The following is a 24446-nucleotide window of genomic DNA, read 5'->3' on the forward strand; positions in this document are numbered from 1 at the left end:
AGAATTTAATAAAAGCCCAGGATGGATGGATGGATGGATGAATGCGTGGCTGGATGTATGGATGAATAGATGGATGTATGGGTGGATGGATGGATGAATTGAACTGAACTGAACTGTACAGAGCACAATACACACACAGATGCACTTTATGTATCTAGGACTAACTTACTTAAGTCCTTATCTCTGTCTTTGTTTTATGCAGCACCATGATCCTGGAGAAACGTCTCATTTCACTGTGTACTGCAACAGCTATATATGGTTAAAATGACTATAAAAGCTTCATGATTTGACTGGACATGAATGAATGGACTGATCTAGGATTTGATGGCTGGCTGGCTGGCGGGATGGATGGATGGATGGATGGATGGATGGAAGGATGGATAAATGTGTGGCTGTATAAATGGATGGATGAATGGATGGATAAATGCATGGTTGGATGGATGGATAAATGGATGAGGGCGCTCTGGATAAGGGCGTCTGCCAAATGCTGTAAATGTAAATGTAAATGTAAATAAATGGATGGATGGATGGATGAATGGATGGGTGGATGGAAGGATGGATGGATGGATGAATGGATGGGTGGATGGAAGGATGGATGGATGGATGGATGGATGGATGGATGGAAACTGGATGAATGAATGGATGGATGGATAAATGGATGGATGGATGGATGGATGGATGGATGAATGGATGGATGGATGGATGGATGGAAATTGGATGAATGAATGGATGGATGGATGGATGGATACATGGATGGATGGATGGATGGAAACTGGATGAATGAATGGATGGATGGAGAATTGGATGGATGGATAAATGGATGGATGGATGAATGGGTGGATGGATGGATGGATGGATGAATGGATGGATAAATGCATGGTTGGATGGATGGATAAATGGATGGATGGATGGATGGATGGATGGATGGATGGAAACTGGATGAATGAATGGATGGATGGATGGATGGATGGATAAATGGATGGAGGGATGGGTAGATGGATGGATGGATGGATGGATGGATGGATGGATGGATAAATGGATGGAGGGATGGGTGGATGGATGAATGGATGGATGGAAACTGGATGAATGAATGGATGGATGGATGAATGGGTGGATGGATGGATGGATGGATGGATGAATGGATGGATAAATGCATTGTTGGATGGAAGGATGGATGGATGGATGAATGGATGCACAGGCATTTAGTAAAGGTCAATATTACTTTCATATCCAGTTGGCCAAATAATAACTGGGCTTTGGAATGGATTCAGGAAGAGAGAAGAATGAATGGGGAATCATCAAAGAGAGGATAAATCAGCTATCGTTTTTACACCGTGGTGGTTACTGACACGCTTTTATTTTCTTCTTTGTTCTGCCCTGTGCAGAAAGAAGACAGGAGGGAGATTAGATATTGATGCATTCATGTTTGTTCCCTTTTTTTTGTGCTAATGCAGAGGACTCAGTAGAGGAAGTGAGCTGTAATTTGTTGAAGTACAGTACAGCAGGATGAGTAAAAGAGAGAAAGAGAGAAAGAAATGAGAGCACCTGTTTTATAAGTCCCAGAATCTCAGAGATCGTTGTCAAGCTTCTTTCATCTTCTATCAAATCTTTTTTTCATATCATTATTCGTACACATCAATATACAGTGCACGTCTTTCCCTCTTAAGGGTCGATCGCTCTTTTCTTAATCTCTGTGCTATTTCCACTACAACCTCCTGCGTCTATAAATCCCTTTTTGCTTTGAAAAGTGGAGCGTCTGCTTAGGACCAACCCTCAAGGACTCACTCTCTTTCTTAGTCTCTCTCTCTCTCTCTCTCTCTCTCTCTCTCTCTCTCTGCTCTACAATAGCACTAACCTGATTCGAGGCAAGCCTTGGCTATCTCGAGGAGATCTACGGCACTACTATATTTTTCCCCCTCAGTGTTCTCCAGCTGGTCATAAAATACACAGGAAAACAAAGTGTACTATTATACCACACCGGAGAGCACTCACACACATGCTGAAAAAAAAGGTCCTCTGCCTTAGCGCCATCCCTACATCCATCTCAAGAACGGTCCAGACGTCGGCGGCGGCGTCTGACTGATAGACGCGTCCTCCGACACTCAGATGCAGTCATATCCAACCGTGCTGTGATGAGGCCAGATGTTAATTAGACCCAACACAGGGCCTTACAGATGGGACAAACACTTGTGCATCAGTCAAGATAAGTTCCTCTGAAGTTCACAAACGGATGGAGAAAGATCGGAGCTGTCATCGTGGGCTGATTTGAGGCTGTTACCATCGTCTGGACTCTACACTCTCGAGTCAATTCATTAATCTGACTTTCTCCTTCAGGCCACTCCATCTCATATTTTAATGAACGAACAAACTTTAACGCGGTGCTGCTGGAAAAAAGTGAATACAGCTTTCACAAACTCTCCATTCAACCGTCAGACATTCAGGAAAAAAAAACCTCAATAAATTTTTCTTCCTTTTCTCTTTTTGAGCTGTAACCAAACAGCTCTGGTGCATCTGTGCTGCAGTTCTCACTAAAGAAACAAAGCCTAGAGCTCAAATCTGATTGGTTAGAAGATGTTGTATAATTTTCCATGACAGAAGATCTGACATGAGTCATATTAATGTACTTGTTCTAATATGTTGAGATGTAAACCTTTTCATAAACATATTAAAAACATAACCTGAATAATCTGCAATAAATGTTATAAACAAGCTTTCTGGGGGAGAAATTGAATTAAGTAACTAAATGAGATGAGAACATTTCAGACTTTTTATTGCGAAATTGCCCATTTTTATTATTGAGAGTTTCATGCTACTGGCAGTTGGGATTTAATTTTGCGCCATTTGGCGACATTTTGTGGCATTTGTTTGTGGTTTGTGTCATTTGGACGTGTTCTTTTGTGCCGTTTTTTTACCTTTTTTGTACCATTTCTTTTGTGCCATTTTTTTTGTTATTTCTAGAGGCTGTCTGCTTTTTTTAGATGCTTTGTGCAATTCCTAATGGCATTATACCATTTGAGAGGTTTTATGCCATTTGGAAATGTTTTAGCCTTACACAGAATTTAAGTGGTGGAAGATAACGGTTTAATATTTTACATGCTTATAGATGCCTTGAGATTTGATCTGATATCACCATGCACTTAATAATATATATTGATTTGTGTCAAAACCTTTTTGGTGTTTTTGGAATTTTTCTCATATATCACACATAGTTGTCTCGACGAAACCAGAAAAACTACAACTTCCCAAAGCCCTGAGTGTCTACTTTCATACTCTGGAGCTGTGCCATGACAAAGTAATATAATACTTAATAAGGAAACCCACAAAACACCCATAAGACGGAAATCCAATATTTTGGCCTCATTTAAAAAAAAAATAATTAAATACGAACAGTAAAAGCTACTGTGCGAAAGTCTTAGGCACTTTATTTCTTTAGTAGAAATGTTCATTTTGTGGCATCTGAAAAAAACAAACTAACAAAGAAAAAAAATTCCAAACATCATTTTGCCAATAATAAATTAAACAGAAAAAATGTTACAGAAAAAAATTAAATATATTAAATAACAATTTTCTGATAAAAAAACAAACAAACAAAAAAAAAAAAACGAATGAAGGCTGTGAGGTTTCGAGTGCAAAATAAAGAAGTTTCCAAAAGAACTGTCAGATTCTCCCAGATAAAATGAAAGCTACAAGCTAATTTCCTTTTAAAACTCTACCCAAAAACTAAGATTTTTTTCTTTATAAATCAGAGTTATAGCAGCAAAGACTGACTTTGTTTAATTAATGTGTACTGCTCTATATAATGATTTTAAATGCAGAAATGTTCATTCATTCATTCATCTTCTACCGCTTATCCGAACTACCTCGGGTCACGGGGAGCCTGTGCCTATCTCAGGCGTCATCGGGCATCAAGGCAGGATACACCCTGGACGGAGTGCCAACCCATCGCAGGGCCAGAAATGTTAAATTTCCTTATTATTAAATGCATTGTTGCTTAACAACAGTCTTTTGCACTGTTGTCATAAGTTCTAATAAACTGGACATTGCTGCATAATTGATCCATGGTGAGCAAAACAAACCTGTGTTTATGACACCTTTCTCCAAATAAACCTATTTTTTTCTGATGGTACAAACTTGTGTGTTCAGACCACGTTTGACAAAGTCTCAGTATGTGACGATGTGTGTGGTTTGTGTGAGTGTGTGTGTGAGTGTGTGTGTATTCTAGCAGTGCAGACACATTGATGAAATGCTGGTTATCGACCCAGGAGGTTCACAGTCCCAATGAGAGGGCAAAGCCAATCAGACAGCTGTCTCAATTCTCACACATATAAAGTAACAGCAGAGAAAAACACCTCCACACGAGTCAGGTAGATCGTTATTACTACCAATCTGCTTTATGGCACAACGTCACTGAGTCCAGCACCTCACTAAAAGCATTATTCACAGCTGGCTGACTGGAAGATATTTACGGCGCCTTAAGAGAGCAGTTTGTAATACTGATCTCCCTCTTTGAGTCACAGCTTTAACTTAAAAACATCGAGCTTTTTCCCCTAATACTCTTCACAGCACCTCTTTGACTTGTCAATACCCAAATCCTTTAGCTCTTAAATTGAAACTCAATAAAACTAAAAGCCCAGCACTGAGCAATTCAAATTATAAAGTAAGGTCCTAATTTTTTTTCTGTTTAAACTCCCTAAGACAAATCAAGGACTCGAAACGCCAGATGTTTATTTTATATTATATGGAACCATTTGTAAAAAACATGTGTAAATTTAAATATAAATAATTTTGATTTTGTCAGATTATCTCCTAAAAAAAATACTAATAATTATAAATTCCTGGTTTGATGCAGTACTTAATTATTTAAATTATTTAATCACTTTTCAATAACATTACGGCTTAAAGTGTTTTATTCCTTTTATACTACAGCAAATACGTAGGTTTTAGTCAAGTCAAGTCAAGTCAAGACAGGTCAAGAAGTTTTTATTGTCATTTCAACCATACAGTATATAGCTGACACAGTACACAGTGTACAAATGAGACATGGTGCTAGATAAAACAACACAGAGCTAAGTACATAGCGTAAGTTGTGCTAGCTACATAAAGTGCATCGTGTGCATCCTAATGCAAACAGTGTGAGGGGATGTGGTACAGTAGTTTAGCGGACAAGGTGTTGGGCTACTGATCAGAAGGCTGTGAGTTTGAATCACAGGGCCACCCAGGTGTCACCCAGGTGCCACTCCTGGGTCCCTGAGCAAGGCAGTTAACCCTCAATTGCTCAGCTGTATAAATAAGATGTAAGTCGCTCTGGATAAAAAAGTCTGCCAAATGCGGTAAAATGTAAATGTGTGAGACAAAAGATAGTACAAACAGACACAAAACACGACAGGACAAACCAGTTGACCAGTGTGCATACTGTATATTATACAATACATTGTGCAGAAATAGAGGATTGTAGACGAAGAGCCTTTTAGTAAACATATATACAGTTTGATGAGGTATTGAAATTTGGTGTTTAAAACAGCGATTGAGTAAATGTGCAAAAAAAGCATGTTTAATATGGGTGGTGCTGTAGACATGGATGTATATTGAATGACTGTTTTTTTAATCCATCTACAGTAGTGTTAATTTCGTCAGACGAGACGAGACGAAATATGTTCGTCAACAACCTTTTTTTTTTCATGACTAAGACGAGACGATGAAAAGACTGCACCACTGTCCAAAAACGCTGACTAAGACTAAATTAACATGCATTATTGTTGACGAAAAAAGACGAGACAAAAATGTTTTGTATAAAATAAAACTAAGATAAAATCTCTCTTCATTTTCGTCTACAATTGTCTCTGATTTTTCATCAGCTGTTACGCCTTTAAAATATTCAGAACGAGTTCGTAGCTTCGCGCTGTTTAGTGTGTGCGTAGAAAGAATTTGTCCACACGGCGCTAAAAAAAAAAAAATAATAATAAATCCTGAGTGCAAGTCCACCCCTGGTCTAGGCAGGCTTTTTGTGTTAAATTATATTTCCTGTCGCTGCGCAGGCTCTTTTATTGTACATGACAGCTTATGTCCCGATGACCGGTCTTTGCATTATGATTAAAAGCAGTATCAATAAAGTAAAAAATGTGACGTGCAGTCAAGTTCGAGGGAAACATATGTGAAACACTTTTTTTTACTGAAATGTCTATCAGTAATAATCTCAGTAATAATGTGTTATTTTAAAAAAGATTACAATTTTTTGACTAAAACTAGACTAAAATTAAAAGACTTTTAGTCGACTAAAACTTGACTAAGATACCTTGAGTTTTCTTTTGACTAAAACTAGACTAAAATGACGAGACTTTCAGTCGACTAAAACTTGACTAACAAAAAAAAGATATGTGAATGACTAAATATGACTAAAACTAACAAGGACATAGACTAAGACTAAGACTATGATGGCACAAGACTAAGACTAAGACTAAATTAAAAATAGGTGACGAAATTAACATTAATCTACAGTTCCTTTTTATGTGGAATGCCAGCAAAACAAGCTGTCATTCATGTAACAGCAGCTACAAACTCTCATTCTGTACCTTGTAAGACAAAAAACAGGTGAAAGGATAGAGACAAACCATGGTTAATTTGATGAGAACATAACACAAGACACGGCACTAACTAAAACAAGAGCATCTGAAAACTACATTACATGTATTTTAGACCAACTTATCTGGAAGTCTTATTTTGTTCACCTCCCCATTGACCGGCTGCTTTTTCTTTTTTGTAAACTGTTGCTCATGCTGCATCACAGGGCAGTGTAACAGCATGGTATCTAACCTCTATCACATAACTGATCTCACAGAAATACACGATTGGCTAGAGAAAGAGAGAGAGAAAGAGAGAGAATACTGTAACATCCCTTGCACTCATAGAGCAAAGGCAATTTTTCTCTCTTGGTTCTCTGCCATGGACGACTGTAAAATCACTGGGATTTGATATTTCTAGCAGTTTTCTGCCACGTTACTCTTTAGTTGGACCTCTACTTTTTTTTGCAAATAAACTGTGAAATAGAGCTATCTTTTAATCTATTCCATTAAATCTAATCTTTCTAAACATGAAGAGTGTTTATTCATATTTAATGTTTTTGCTGCAGTGGGGTTGGAAGTGAAATCTGTAGGACGATCAGTGACAACTAGCCCAGGATAAAGAGTAATAAAAAAAAAGTGCAGCTTTGAGAGAGCGAGAGAGAGAGAGAGAGAGAGAGAGAGAGGTTTGTAGAACAGGCTTATAATAAATGGCCTAAGGAAGTACAGTATGCAAATAAAAATAAAGTGGATTATGATTCCCAGCTCTTACTGCAAAAGCCTTGTAGTGCTGTATGAGTACGTTTGTGCAGGATTTGTGTGTGTATGTGTGTGTGTGCCCTGGATGTGTATTTCTGTGTGAGGTCATTCATTCTGTATCAGTCCATTTCTCTACTTCAGTTCCAAAATGTTCTTTAGCCTAATATTACTTTTTCTTTTGCGTACAAGTTCAATTTCACATACTCTGTATTATATATAAAAAAGTGAACTCGAGTGTAAGATAAACAGATCAAGTCTCTTCTCGTGACCTTGTGCATCATCACACAGCTCAGATCCACCATTTTAAAAATAAATCCTGCTGTTTGTTGTTGTTTTTTTTCTCACTTTCACCCAAATCAGAACAATCACACCCCCTCCCCCCCAAAAAATAGCATTCAGAAGATGAATATTTTCATAGGTGCTCAAAGATCTGAGAATGTTGATGTCTGTTTCCAGAGCTGAGGCCATCCTTAAAAATATTCTTGTTTGCCGTAACCCGACCGAACCTGTCAATTTAGGACCGACTCAAATTTTTTTATTTTTTGCTTTAAGTCCGACCGACTGTAAATTTTTTTACTCATCAAACAACTAATACAAAAGCAATAAAATAATATGAATTATATTTTAGTAAGTATTGTGAATATATAAATTGCCCAGGCCTACATACAAACGAAGGCTACGTTCTTTCTTTTAAATAAAAACCTGTGACGTCATCTATGTTTACACTATTGGTTAACGGATGTCACACTATGGCCTTCGCGTTCGCTTCGTCTCATCCTCTCATTCACTGTCGGAGTCAACGGTTCGCGCTTGGTAATGATGGCTGCGGCTGCAGTAAACAAAATGTTCGCGGTCAGCATTCAAACAAATTTGTTTGTGGTCTATATTGCCTGCGTCAAAATGAGGTTTGCAATGATGCGCCCGAAGGCACGGGTTGAAGACCCAGTCAGTGACGTCACGATATGCTAATTTGTTTAAATTCATACCTACGTAATCACCGTCACCAAAATTGTACTTTTTTTTCACATTAAAACTTGAAAAAAAAAAAATAGACCTACCTACCGACCCTTTTTTTTTTACTGTTACTACAAACCATAATATTTTTAAGGAAAGCCTGAGGGATGTGCTTCTGCGTTAGCAAAAAACTAGAGCTGATTATTCCATGGACCAGATTGGCTCATGAAATGAATGGTTCACGATGAGCAGGGAATGAAGTGCTCCAACAGCTAGCAAAGACAAGCAGCAGCGCAGACGCTCACCCTGATAAACACTTTCAGACAAAATAACAAGAAAGTTTACTATTAGGAAAAAGTCTAAAAATCGAAATCTAGCTTTCTTAGGGTTATTGCGAACGTTGGAAAGTCTAAACTATTCATTAGTGATTCACAATTCAATGGATAAACACTAATATTGAGTATTAGGAGAGATTTTAAAAAAGAGCTCACATAGGCTTATCTCTGCCTTGTCTTAAATTCCCATCTCTCATGTATTTGTACTCCATCAGCTTTTGTTTTTTCTAACAAATTTGCAGCACAGAATCTTTGTAGTACTAGAGATCAAGATGTTTTTTGTATTGACTCGCACTTATGTTGGATTTATTCTGTTTTGTTCTTGAACTTGTCTCGGCTTTGGGAGTCTGTCTCGTCTGAATTGTAAAAAAAAAAATAACACAATGCTTGTGATTTTAGATGCAAAAAAGTACATTTTTCTTTTAGACCAGACAAATCATTGGCTCAGTGCATGAATCCAACTAGCTGAAGTAAAGGCTTGGATTCAAAAAGGATTTGTTGGTCTTTTACTCTTAATCTTGCTTCGTGGTTGCTTTCCATAGGACTTGATCTTGATCTGGCCTTGACTCCTAAAGACTTGGTCTTGGGCTTGACGCTGGTCCTCGTGACTCCAGTGCTACAAGTATGGTCTGTTGTAGATAATACTATATTGTGAATTGAGCAATTTCACGATTATTTTTGTAGGATCGCGTAATATATGAAATAAAAGAAGCAGGTCAATGAAGGTTCTATGTAATATCCAACAACAGAAGTAGAACCAATGTTGAAAACATGTATTGCAGAATAGTAGTCAGAGAACAGGAATATTCAAGGAATTTATTTCTTCATGTAATGGACAAAATTATTTATAATCTAGTCTACAGTAATTCATGTGATTTGCACAATACACTCTAAAATGGAAAGTGGCACTCAGAGAAAAATAAAGAAAAGCACCATCTTGTTCTCTAAAGTGTTCTTTAGTTTGTCTACCTACTGAGATCCTATAAAGTCTACGCAGAAACCTACAAAAGACTTTTTTCTCTAGAGCCAAGCTACAAAGCATTAACCATTCAAACAGCTTTGGTTAACATTGTTCCTGTTTTTGTTCTAAGAAAAAGACTTTTGGGTATGTTCTCCTGGGAGAAAACAGAGAGAGAGAGAGGAACCTATCCATAACTATCCAAAAAGCCTCTGAAGAACTTCTTTTTCTACAACGGTAGACCGCCATAGACCTTCTGAGGGAATCATTAATGGTATGGCGTGGAATCATAGATCAGAGGATGTAATTTAGCTTAATTAAAAAAAAATCCTCCAAGTTTCTAACCCTGAATAAATTTGCCCTAGCTTAAAGGGTTAACACTGACTTTCATGCCTGACTGGAAATGAATGTTCACAGATCGGCGCTGAAGCTACAGTACAACAGGCTGCACCAAGCACTCCACTCCACCACATTAGCCAAAAAATGACAAAAAATAAATCCTGATGCATCCAAGGTAATGTGGTTTGTAAATCTTTTTTTGTCATCAAATCAAGGCCTGGCTTCAGCTTTACACATATTTCTTCTTTCCTTCTTGTACCTCTCCATACTCAGCTGACTGATTTTTTCTAATTAGCTAATGGCTTGAATAAACTGCATTAAATGTGACCTCAGTTCTGCAACGCTCTCCGGTTTGGAGATCTGGAGGTATATAGTCTGACATCTCAGGTATCTTTCTCACATTCAGTCAGCAAGATCATACTTTGTGAAGCAGTTCATGTTCAGCAATGTCCTGAGGCTGCTCAAAACCTTGGCTCACTCGGACTTTACAATAATCAGCAAACTGACAGACCTCAGTGCACCCTTACTACCATCACTCTAGCTTCCTGAATTCAGAATAGCTGCTTTTTTATGACTGTTGTGCTGGTATTAGTGTGTAAACTTTGAATTCAGTAAAGCTCAAAATCTTTTCTTAGAGTTGCAATGCTGGCAAAACTGTAGAGTTGTCTTCCCACGTGAAAGAAAGAAAGAAAGAAAGAAAGAAAGAAAGAAATAACAAGAATATGCGTACACCATGTATCTTAACTCCATGTATCTAATTCAGTAAAGATTGTAGCTGTTACTCCGACCAGGGGAAGAAAAAAGGGCCAAAAAAAGATGCTCTGCTTTTATTTAGCTTTATTTTCACTGTTTACTTTTCTGTGATGCAGGATTGCATAGAACTAAAATTACTGTTAATACCTGATTTAATTACATTCAGTATGTGATATATTTTATCGTTGGGTTTTACCTTTAATCCTCCACACTCTGCTGCTGATCCGTGGTCCACTCCGGCTATATAAATGCCGAGGGAATATTCTGCTCCTCCACGTATCATCAGTCCCAGCGGACGTCCATCATCCAAGGAGATGGTGACCTGGAGAGACGAATACATACAAAAACACTCGAACATAGAACAGCTTTACAAATCTCTACTCAATCCATCATGCTCTATTAGCAAGAGCTATTAAGGATCTTCTGACCTACATCTACTGTTCCATTGATCTATCCAGATTACATCCATCCCTCTCTCCATCTAACAATCCATCTATTGGTCTGTCAATCCTAGCATTCCTCTATTGATCTGTCCTTCCAACCATCTATTTATCCATCTATTAGAACATCCATTCATGTACCCATCTAACCATCCATCTACTCTTCCATCAATCTATCCATCTAACATCCATCTTTCTCCCCACCTAACCAACTATCCAGTCATCAGACTAACCATCCATCTATCCATCTACTTGTTTTATCCATCTATCCTTCAAACATCCATTCATCTATTCATCTGACCAATTACGAACCCTCTGTCTGCCAATCCAACCATACCTCCATTAATCTGTCTATCTAATCAACCCTCCAACCACCTATCTATCCATTTATTTGGAACATCCATTTATATTTCCATCTTACCATCTATTTATCCATCTTTCTATCAATCCAACCATCCACCTATTAACCCTAACACCCTTTGAACCATTTATCTTTCCATGTACATAGAACATTCATTCATGTGTCCATCTAACAATCCATCCATCCATCCACCCATCTATGCATCAAAGTCATCCATCTAACCAGCTATTTATTTATCTAATTATTTTTCTATCAAACATCCATTCATCCATCCATCCATCTCTTCAGCTAAACCTCCATTCCCTTAATCCTCCATCCATCTAATCATCCGTCTGTCTCTCCTTCCACCTGTTTGTCTGTCCAACCATCCAACCATCTACAGTGGATTTAAAAAATTATCCATTTTTAAATTGCAAGCTTTTGTGATGAAAAGTAAAGCAAATACATTAAAAAATGAAATGATTAATGATTAAGAGGAAACAAGAAAATGCTGTGAACCATGACTTCAGCAGTCAGAAGAAACCAAGAGGAAATACTACAGAAACAGCTTCAACTTTCAGTTAATCACAGGTTACTCTTTAACTGAGTAAAAATCAGGATGAATTCGGTGACAGGAATATAACAGTAAAAAACATTCTGAACATGAATTTAATTTTAAGCACATTTACATGCACCATTATAAAAGGGTCTGTGTACATGTGTGTACATTTTTCTCCTATCCTCTGGATCTTTAGATTTATCTTGGTGTTATTTTTACATTGAAAAATCCTGCTCTAACAGGTTGGTGTAGACTTTTGATTTTCTCTACCTATCCATCCATCCATCCATCCATCCATCCATCCATCCATCCATCCATCCATCCATCCATCCATTACCATTGGACACCAAAAAATCTCAGTCTAGCTCTCTCACTCACTCATTTTCTACAGCTTATCCAAACTACCTCGGGTCACAGGGAGCCTGTGCCTATCTCAGGCGTCATCGGGCATCAAGGCAGGATACACCCTGGACGGAGTGCCAACCCATCGCAGGGCACACACACACACACACTCTCATTCACTCACGCAATCACACACTACGGACAATTTTCCAGAGATGCCAATCAACCTACCATGCATGTCTTTGGACCGGGGAGGAAACCAGAGTACCCGGAGGAAACCCCCGAGGCACGGGGAGAACATGCAAACTCCACACACACAAGGCAGAGGCGGGAATCGAACCCCCAACCCTGGAGGTGTGAGGCGAACGTGCTAACCACTAAGCCACCGTGCCCCCTGTTTAGTCAAGCTATTTAGAATTATTAAGCATTTTGATATATCTGTCCAAAATGTTATTACTGTACACCTATTAGCTGGCAATGACACAAGAGAACAAATACAGCATAATTTTATATCTTAATAACTTCTAAAGTCACTATAAAGTCCTTCAAAAGTCTAAACAGCTAAATCACAAACATCTTATGATGCAGGTGCAACGTTCATATGATAAATGACTATAGATCTGTCTGGTTCTGATGGGGAAATAAATCATGCCGACAGACAGAAAAGATTGTTGCCTGAGCTGGACCTAGACTCATATCACTCAGCTCCCTTTGGGCAAAAACATCATATCGTACACTGCTCTGAAATGCCTCTCCTGCTAGCCATGAATGCCTGCGTCTAAACAGAGCACATGGCTGTCACTTTTAATTAGGATTGTCTTCCATCATCAAAAGAGTTAAGAAAAAAAATCATCTTGTAGAGAATATCTGGTCATTTGTTTTACTCCTGTCCTACGCAAATACAGTGCCGGAAGCCAGCGCTTTCGTGTTTAGGTTAAAATCCGAGTAGTGCACAAGGTGCAAAAGAGTCGAGACTGACAGGAGGGGTGAAGGAGAGCGAAAGGCAGAGAGAGGAAAAGCAACAGTTCAGAATTAATCGATTACGGTAAAAGGGCGACGTGGTATGAACGTGAGAGAAAGAGAGAAAAGAACAGAAAAGACAACAAAAATATCAGAAAGCACGTTTTGGATTAACAAACACAGTTTAGAAAGGCGTTACAGACTGGAAAAAGTATTCTGATTTTACATGCACCTATTTTCATCAACCTGAATGAACTCAATACTGATTCAGATGCCAAAAATACTGTTTATATGAACCCTAAATATTGCGATATTCTGTATACAGTATATATTTCATTATATACATTGTGAACAAGACGTCTACACACATATAAGATAAATAAACAGATGTAGCACTGCACTGTGCATATGTTATTGAATCCAAGAAAATATTTTGATTCAAGTGATTACATAGTTATCTCATCCTATTTTCTTGATTACTTCGCCTCTACCGAAGTAATCATCTGAGGTACATTACATACGGTGAACGAATGTTTAATGGACAATAGGCAAAAATGTTTGTGCCTCGTCTATTCAGTGTCCATGACTCTAGCAAAAGTTGGTCTTATCTATATGAACTAATTTTAGATAGTTAAAGGCAGGGTCTCCGATTTTTGAAAGCCAATGTTGACATTTGAAATCACCGAAACAAACACGCCCCGAACCCAAATGGGTCCCACCCCTGTATTGATAGCTCCGCCCACACATACATACGTAACCCAGGCAACTAATGGAAAGAAATGTGTCTTTATCATAGCTGAAGGGAAGAACAATACGATTGCAGATAAACAAACAAGCAAAAATGACACACAAGCATAATCATGCAAAGGACGGCATATATTAGTTCTGTGTAACAAAGCAAAACCAACGTTACTCACCTATCGAGAAGGAAAAAAGCACCTCGGTGTCTTAAGTAAAGTTGAATTTCCCGAGTCAATAATTCCTGAGCTAAACACTGTTACTACACAAAACGCAGTTGTAGTTGCCTCTCTACATTACTACGATAGAAAAGATGTGTTATTTGTGTAGTAACAGCGTTTAGCTCAGGAGTTATTGACTCAGGAATCTCTAATCTGTGAATATGTGGCCAACTTCCTGCTCCTTCAGTTCTCTCCAGCGCTGGAAAGCTGATCCTATATTAACACGTCCTACTTCTTGCCTTATCGTAAGTCTTTCTTCGCTTTCTTTCTTTGTTTTTATCCTCCATGTCAATGTTAAAACAGCTTTCTGCTAATGTCAGACATGCGCACTGAACACTCTCTCCGCCCATATTGACAAGACACACCCCTTTCTGCTCATTGGCTACACGTTTGTCTTGAATTTTGTTTTGGTTTTTGTTTATTATTCGGCCCGACTCAGTTTTCTGAAGCATTTCTCAAAAATCAGAGACCCTGCCTTTAAGCACTACAAGACAACTGTTGTTACCATTCAGTCATGCTAAGTGCTTATCTAGACCTTTGTACAGGCCCATGACTGATAGATAAAAAAAAAAAAGAAAGAAGTAAGCCACAAACTTACCCTTCTCTCCGCCCCCTGTTGTGGGGCGTGTCCACGCCGCTGGCTGTTAAAGTGTCGCCCGCCTACAGTATGCTGTTCCTGCAGGTCAGGGGGCGGAGAAATGCTTCGACCCTGAGGGTCTACCCATGTGTACACATGATTGGTCACATAACCTCCAGGGATCCGCCCCATAGAACACACTGATAAGCAGAGCTTCTTGCATCCCTTCAGCACCTGTCGAGGAGGACGAGAGGGATGAAAGGATGTGAGAGTAGAACGAAAAAAGGAAGAGGAACAGGAGAAGAAAGAGGAAGAGGAGGGGGGATAGAGGTATGTTTTCGAGAGAGCAATTAATGAGGCCTTATCATTTCACTCCACATCTGGAGTAAATGTCTCGCTGTTTATGCAGATGTCATTAATCACTGCACTTAGTCTGCGTGTTAATTTAATCCATCAGTGCACACACAGGCAAAGCCAGCCAGATAAATAATTACTGCTCTTCATCACACTTTAATTTCAATAAATGTTAATATCACGTTCAGATCAGATTGACGTGCGCACATGTGCAGGCTTAAGTAACCTCCTCTGCATGACAGACTGGTAAGGGTTGTGTGAATCCATCCCCGCTCCGTACAGAAGCCCTGTAGAGCAAATAAACTCAGAACTACACCGTCCTGTTCTCCTCACCTTTAATACGATAGCTTTATAGGAGCCGGGGAGTTTTATTCATGCCAGACTGTGTATATATATATATAGATACGCTTCCTCAATGCTTGGTGGATGAAGTTCATAAGAGTCTGGCGCGCCTGCTTTTACAGAAGGATGGGATTTTTTTTACTCTGAGCGTTTGAGCGAGTGAGAAGGTGAAAGGTAAAGAAAAAAGACATGAGCAGAAGAAAAGGGTGCAATGAGTCAGAGGTACATGTATCAATAGCACAAAGACTGTCTGGAACACTGTGGAGCCTCTTGTTAAGACTCTGTTCTGCTTGACTGATTGACACTGACACGGTTATGAATACGCTGAGATGTAAGCAGCTGTACAGTAGATCACAGAAGCACAAGCTTGTTTCTTTAAAAAAAAAATACGGATATTACAGCACTGAATTACCTTTACACTCACTGCAAGCTACACAGGATAATAATAAACAGCGTTAGTTTCATATAAATAATGCTAGCTAATTCAAATATGAAGAGGTAATTACTCACTCACTCACTCACTCATTTTCTAGCACTTATCCGAACTACCTCGGGTCACGGGGAGCCTGTGCCTATCTCAGGCGTCATCGGGCATCAAGGCAGGATACACCCTGGACGGAGTGCCAACCCATCGCAGGGCACACACACTCTCATTCACTCACTCAATCACACACTACGGACAATTTTCCAGAGATGTCATGCATGTCTTTGGACCGGGGGAGGAAACCGGAGTACCCGGAGGAAACCCCCGAGGCACGGGGAGAACATGCAAACTCCACACACACAAGACGGAGGCGGGAATCGAACCCCGAACCCTGGAGGTGTGAGGCGAACGTGCTAACCACTAAGCCACTGTGCCCCCTAATAATAATAATAATAATAATAATAATAATAATAATAATAATAATAATAATAATAATAATAACTCACAACATTCATTGTATTTGGAAGTCTTGTACACCTGCTCATTCATATGATTATATAATCAGTCAATCATGTGGCATCTATATGGCATCTATCAGTCAATCATGTGGCATATATATCCGTTCTGTTCCCTTCAAACATCAGAATGAGGAAGAATGTAAACTCGATGACTCTGGATTGATTGTCAGTGCAAGATATTTTGTAAATGGCTCATCTGGTATGATTTTAATACAAACAGAATTTAGAGTTTTTTCAGTATGAGACAAAAAACATCTGGTGAGGGGAAGTTCTGTAGGCGGAAATCAACCGTCGATTACAAAAGTCAGAGGAGAACAGCGAGATCTGAAAGGTTTGAAGGTGCCCGGAAGGCTACAGTAACTCGGATAACTTTTTATAACTGTGGTGAGCAGAAAAAAATCTCAGAATGTGCAACACAAAAATGCTTTAAGGCTTATTGTTTGTTTTGTTGATTATTATTGTGGGTGGTGGTGGTGGTGGTGCTGGTGGTGGTGATGTTAACATTAATTTTGTTGGTGGTGATGATATTGTTTTGTTGCTGTTGTAGGTGGTGGTGGTGGTGGTGGTGGTGTTATTATTCTTGTTTTTGTTGTTGTTGGTGATGTTGATATTATTTTTGTTGTTGGTGGTGGTGATGTTGATATTTTGTTGTTGTTATTATTTTTGTTTTTGTTGGTGATGATATTATTTTTATTGTTGCTGGTGGTGTTATTATTTTTGTTTTTGTTGGTGATGATATTATTTTTATTGTTGGTGGTGGTGTTATTATGTTTGTTTTTGTTGTTGTGGGTGGTGGTGATATTGATATTATTTTGTTGTTGTTGGTGTTGTATAAAACATACCAGATACTCTAGAAGATTAAGAAAAATACTATCTGTTCCTTTTTAGACATTTTATTCAGACATGAAAAACAAAGGGCCAGCAGCACCCTAAATAGGATCTAGAACTGCTTCTAGGGTATCAACAAGAAAGCTGTTTTATAAAGTCAGATAAACTAGATTGAGCCCATGAGTGTACTACAGTAGCTGCACAATTTGATTGTCATGAAGCTTCAGGATATTCTCCCTCCAGCAGTCCAAGCTTTGCTCAAGCCTCTCGATAAAACCTAGTGTTCACGTAGACCAACATTTTGAGATATTTATATCTAAATGTTCAGATTAAAGATAAAACGCTAAAACATTAAGGAGACAAACATGCGACAGACTTTATGAAGGGTGAAGTGTCAAGTGTGTGAGTCAGTACTGCATCAGAGACCAGGTCATTTCCATATATAAATACCACATTCCATAAATAAAGACCGCCTTTCTTCGGTAAATACCATCTGACATCCTGAACAGAATAACTGCCCTGATTACGGTGCAATGTGTGTGACTGGTGTTTAAAAAATTAACATACTGACATGACAGAAACAAATTATTTTTAACGCTAGTGAACACCTAGTGAGAGCCACCTGTCAAATTTAGCCATTTACCCCCCAAGGCTAAGACACCAGTCACGCACAGAATGACAGAAAGTTAGTGAGAGACGAGACATGGAAAGAGAAATATTTCAATGTTTTGACAGGCTTTCAATGAATAATCCATAAACCTATGGGCTCGTCTTGTCGGGAAGAGATTGCGAAGCAGATGTCTTCATGTGTGAACACAGCAGAAATGCAACCCTATATGAAGCCCCTAACAAACCAACCTCGAATCAATTTGTAGTATCATCCAGGGCAGGAGTGAGAGAACTAAGCCAAAATTCAACACTAAGGCCATCCTTAAAAATATTTTGGTTTGCAGTAACAGTAAAAAAAAAAAAAAAAAGGGTCGGTAGGTAGGTCTATATTTTTTTTTCAAGTTTCAATGTCTTCAACCCGTGCCTTCGGGCGCATCATTGCAAACCTTATTTTGAAGCTTGGCACAGTTTTTCCAGAATTTTCCAGTTTTTCATGCCAAGTTAAAGCGGTGTCGAGCTGTTTTAATGAATTTTTTAGATGTATTATGGTGCCCGAACCCGTTATTATAATTTTTTTGCTTTTGTATTAGTTGTTTGAAGAGTAAAAAAAAAAAGGTCGGTCTTAACGCAAATTTACTGTACAACCGGCAAGTCGGTCGGACTTGAAGCAAAAAAAATAAATAATAAATTGAGTCGGTCCTAAATTGACAGGGTCGGTCAGGTTACGGCAAACAAGAATATTTTTAAGGATGGCCTAAACCTCACCAAAATCCTGCATTATACAGTGATGGTGCTGTGTATGTTTGTTATAATTATGTATGATCTTTAACACTTGAGCCACCACTGCCCTTAATATGTCAATGTTACCATAGTAACAGCTCATGGACAATGTAATCATACCGCTAAGGCTGATAAATAAATTACAAAACATGTTATTTAACATATAATGGTTTATAGTATATAGACAGGTTTGCCATTTTCTTTTCGTGTCACAGTTATGTAAGGTTCAAGCCAGAGGGGTTTGTATTTCTTCATTTCTTAGTTACACAACCTAATAACAGGAACGGTCTTGTCTTCCTGATGGTCTACGACAGTAAGTCTAAGTCTACTATTCTTATGCACATACTGTAACATCTGCCATGACTGTATTTATTTTTTTATTGTTTACTTACATATTTATCTGCACTTCTTTCCTTCTGTTCTTTCGTACATTTTCTATCTATTACAGGTTTATATTAAACCTCTTCCAGCAACAGCATGTATGTCATATCATTGCATTATACATGTTGCTGAAAAAAGATAATGGCAGTAGCTGCGTTTTGCTCACTGACCCCTGTCTGCAAACCAGGGCCCATATTCATCAAGATTCTTAGTGTAATGAGTGTCTCCTAGTGACGAAAGTCTAAGAAAATCCCTAGAAATGTGGGCGTTTCCCCTTAAAATGAAAGAGAAGATCCTAGTAAAGATAAGTTCATCATAAAGCATCTTAACCCTTAAAAAAGATCTTAAGAAAAACACTCAAAAAGTGTTAGGAATAGTGAAAAGGACTTATAAGAGTTTCATTATTAGAGGAGAAAATGGCCGAAAGCCGAAATGGAAGGAGGGAGGGAGGGAGGGGAAGAAAGAAGGTATGTAAGAAGGAAAGAAAGAAGAGAGAGAGAGAGAGAGAGAGAGAGAGAGAGAGAGAGAGAGAGAGAGAGAGAGAGAGACTACCAGGCCAGTTGCAGGAGTGATTAAAGTCTGAAGTCACTTCCTCATGTAGGAAACAGATCCAAGGCCAGCTGTGTGATAATGTTGTCCTCTTCCAGTCTCAGCATTTTACTCAGTTATTAAGCTTATAGCACTCTATTAACTGTCTATGATGACTTGCGTACTAACAGTGCAACTAACAGGAAAGTCTAGATTCACACGCTGGTTCAGGATGAAGCTACCGGCATCTATAAAAATCACCCTGATACAGTAAATGATATATAATGTCTTTAAATTCTTAACTCGAATAGAAATACTTAAACAAATCCAAATAAAGAGAATCCAAGGGTGTGATGATCTTATTTCAAAATGTACACCCCTTTACCTTTACCCATAACCTCACACGCCTTCTTAGCACAGACACATAATAAAAATCCTATTTCTCTGTTTTACCATTTCTTATAGCTGATTTTGTCGATCTCTTTTTGTTTTTTGTTCAGCAGACTTCACTAATATCGCAACTAAATATAATCTCCTGGGATTTTTTTCACTAAACCGACTCTAGATCTTACACAGAACGGTACAAAACAACAACAATGAAAATCTCAGTGAGTAAAAGATCTGCAGGAAGAAGAACATTGTTTATTAATGAGATCAGCAAAACAAAGGCCAGATTTCTTCAAGCTGACTAGAGCTCCTCAAATGATCACTCTTTACAACCACGGTGCACAGAAAAGCATATACAATTCATTGACATTTGAGCCAGATAGATAACAAACAGCAGAAGATGTTTTGAAGCTTGTGACAATTGTTTCCTGGTCTGAAAGATCTCGATTTCTACTGAGGTACGCAGATGGTGGGGTCAACAGTTGGAGTAAACAGCATGAATCTACTGTATGAAGATATCTTGCTTTGGGTCAATAGTTCAAGCTGGTGGAGGTGGTGTAATGGTGTAGTGAATGTTTTCTTGGCACCTATTGGTTCTGTTTATACTGTACCAATCAACCATCCCTTTATGTCTACAGCAGGGGTCGGCAACCCGCGGCTCCGGAGCCGCAAGTGGCTCTTTCATCCTTCTGCTGCGGCTCAATGTAGATTTGGAAAATAAATATTTAATTTAAATTTATTTTATTTTAGTTAGTTAGTTTTAAAAAAAAAAATGAAATCCTAAGATTATGATGCTCTTGTAACATTAAAATAAACCGTGTTTAATTTTTTTGTCGCTCAAAATATGCGTCATAACTGCCAACTTGCGAAATCCGACACACAGAAGCAGACGCATTTTTGGTTTGCTGCAGCCGGCAAGTTAAAATTTTGATGTCATGAATACGAAGAGGACTCAATTAGACATTGAACGTTTTATTTGAAAGTAACCTTCAACCCAGCGTCTTTTTTGTTAAGGTTAGTTCAAACTGTTAAAAATATTTTTGTTTGCTTGCAGAAATAAAATTTCGTTTACTCGTTAGCAGTTCATTGATTTCATAAATGCAACACACTACAGTTTTTTCTATACTTTACATAAAGGTAAAAACGAATATATGCAGTTATCTTCATTTTAGAAAAGGGTCAAAAGGGTTTTGTGGCTCCCTGTGTATTTTTTTTTCTGTGGGAAACGGGTCCAAAAGGCTCTTTGAGTGTTTAAGGTTGCCGACCCCTGGTCTACAGTCTTATATCAGGTACTTCACTGACCTCACCAGTTCTTCCCATCTGAATAAAATAGATTCACAGATCATCACTGGTATCTGCACCAAATTTTTTGAGTCCATGCCAAAGCAGCACTGTCTTCTCTAAACGGAAAATAGCCCAGATGAGGTGACTAAAGGCCATGCTTTGTTTTTTATTTACACACAAGCTTCTATTTTGACCAGATGTGAGATAATATAAAGATGAGAATGACAATTATTTTTATAGTCTTTATAGAGAAACCCTGCCAATCAGACTGCAGCACATCTGCTCACCTTTGTGACATTATGTCTAGTGTATTCTCAACAGCTGAACGCTAATTCATTCTCTGTAGTAGCCTGACATATAGACATGTATGTAGACTTATTTATGTAGTGATTGTGGACTTCGGGACTGCGGCAGGGGTTGCTCAAGCGTTTAAGGCTCTGGGTTTTTGATCGGGGATCTGGGTTCAATCCCCAGCACTGCCGAGCTGCTACTGTTGTGCCCTTGTGCAAGGCCCTTAACCATCTCTGCTCCAGTAGTGCTGCATCATGGTTGACCTTGTGCTCTGACCCCAAGCTCCAAAATTGGGATATGTAAAGAAAGAATTTCCCTGTGCTGCAATGTATATGTGACAAAATGGCTTCTATTCAGACTTGTATCTGTGTTTAACTGAACAGTAAAATATCTACCTAGAAAATATATTTTTGGTAAAAAAAATTGATCTGCTAGATATTTCAACACAATAAAAAAGATCTGTAAAAAATCTGCAAGTGAATTCCAGGTATACTGTATGATATTACAAAAAATGTCTATGGGATTATCTCAGCATCATACCTAATCATAACTTTTATTCGTTCATTCATTTTCTACCGCTTATCCGAACTACCTCGGGTCACGGGGAGCCTGTGCCTATCTCAGGTGTCATAGGGCATCAAGGCAGGATACACCTTGGACGGAGTGCCAACCCATCGCAGGGCACACACACACACTCTCATTCACTCACGCAATCACACACTACGGACAATTTTCCAGAGATGCCAATCAACCTACCATGCATGTCTTTGGACCGGGGGAGGAAACCGGAGTACCCGGAGGAAACCCCCGAGGCACGTGGAGAACATGCAAACTCCACACACACAAGACGGAGGCGGGAATCGAACCCCAAACCCTGGAGGTGTGAGGCGAACGTGCTAACCACTAAGCCACCGTGCCCCCCCAACTTTTATTCAATTCAATTCAATATATTTGTATAGCGCTTTTAACAATTCACATTGTCTTAAAGTAAAGCTATACATAACTATAGAAACAGAATAAAAATGGTAGAGATTAAAATTTGAAATTAAGTTATTAACTCTCTAACAATTATCTCTAATGAGCAAGCCGCTTTCATAAGATATGATCTCAAATCCCACCACTTTTTACAGTTGTATGGTTCTGCTCTACATTACCTCCTGCACCAGTGGTCATGAAGATACCACAATACAATACATTTATGTATATTTTTTAATTTATATCATTTATTTTTTTATAGATCTAATGGGTCTATTGACTTGCCAAGAAACCAGTTTGCAACACAGCAAACACATAAATCTGCCTAAGTCATAAAAAAGACAAAATAAAAAGCTGAAGTTTGTTAGGTTTCTTCGTGTACCGAAGCAGTCCGACGTCCATAAACATATATAACCACCACATGCTCATGCTGTAACAATCATATTCATGCCAAAGTGAAATTGGATTTTTATTAACCCCTCCAGAATTTTTATTATGTTCATTACTACGAATCTCATTTCTGCTGCATCACCGCATCAATCCGGAGCCAAATGCTAAGCTTGCGACGAGTGGACTGACACCGCGGTGCACATGAACGTGCTCAAAGCAAAGCTGTGCCAGAAAATCAGTTTATGGGATTTTATTTTACTTGTTTCAGCAAAAACATAATGGAACACAAGCTTCACTGAGCTGCATCCTCTGCATATAATGCGCTTTATATCGGGAATCAACTGAAGCCTGAGAGAAGTTTCCAGTGATGGGCCACATGCAGCAGGAATATGGTAGTTTCTTTCTAAAAAAAAAAACTGTTTTTGAGACATGACAAGCCAGTTTTGAAAAAAAAAAACAAAAACCATCCATTTGGCATTCCTGAATCGTCAAGCTGCTCCTGTCCTCTTGCCCCTGAGCACAAGAGGGAATGCATATGGAATAATCCGCACTAACCTTATGCGCACTCAACCCCCTGCAGACTACAGACCCAGAAACATGGTTAAACATGCGAGAGGAGAGAAAAAGTAGGCCTGCTCTACTAGTACAACTCGAGACATATACACTTGTACCATGTCCTCAGAATAAGGTTAAAAACAAATCAGTGCAAAAGGACATTTGTTAAGGCTTTGCTCTGCATTTCATTGACATGACGCCTGGGAGAACTATCACAGGGTGCAACATCGCCTGTGATTGGTTGCTGCAAACAAGATAAATTCCTTTAAACATAAATGCCTTATGTTAATATATCTACAAACCGCAACCAAGGGATTACAAAGTCACACACAAATGGGTGAAAATCTAACATCCGTCAACAGATGTCTTTTTTCTGTTTTTTTTTTTTTTTAACGTTCCTCTTTGCTAATTAGGAAAAAAGAAAACTTTCTTCATATTTTTGTCCTTCCATCAATGCCGCAATAATTTGTGCGGTCTGTGTAGCTGTCATAAGCTAGGACAGTTCCTTGCCCTACCACCAGAGGGAGGGCTGGCAGGTGTTTTCTCATCGCCACGCTCTTTCCTATTCTGTTTTTCTGCCATCTCACCTGTTTCTTGTTTACCTTGATGTACTGCTTTATATGTGCCTGTCTTGTTGTCTTTACGATCGGGATTCATTGTTGTTGTGCGTGAGCCGTGAGGTCGGACGTTGTTATATCCAGGTTTTCATGTCAGTCATGTTTTGTTTCTGTCATGTTTAATGTAAGTTTTGTTAGAAAGAAAGACAGTCTGTTAAGATGTCAGAATTCCTCTCTAGTTTCTTCTGATTTACTAAATAAACTAGTTTGTCTATCACTATTTATATATTTCACATAGCTCACTGATCGTCTGGTTAAATATACATGCAGTGCAACACAATCACAGAGTATATAATAAGACTACTGTATGTGCAGCAAAAAAACAGCTTAAATATCATAAACGCCTAAAGA

At 38.6% G+C, this 24446-nt stretch overlaps 1 protein-coding gene across 2 annotated transcripts in view; it reads right to left on the reverse strand.

The window, feature by feature from the left end:
* whrnb (whirlin b) overlaps window positions 1–24446 on the reverse strand; it is an 82385-nt gene that overhangs the window by 35968 nt on the left and 21971 nt on the right. For both annotated transcript variants that reach the window (XM_060884282.1, XM_060884281.1), the window contains exons 2-3: window positions 14854–15066; window positions 10852–10977 (exon numbers count right to left, since the gene is read on the reverse strand). In XM_060884282.1, the coding sequence (XP_060740265.1) occupies window positions 10852–10977; window positions 14854–15066 (339 nt within the window). The remainder of the gene's footprint in view (window positions 1–10851; window positions 10978–14853; window positions 15067–24446) is intronic.

This window comes from Tachysurus vachellii, chromosome 12 (assembly GCF_030014155.1).
Source record: "Tachysurus vachellii isolate PV-2020 chromosome 12, HZAU_Pvac_v1, whole genome shotgun sequence".
NCBI lineage: Eukaryota > Metazoa > Chordata > Actinopteri > Siluriformes > Bagridae > Tachysurus > Tachysurus vachellii.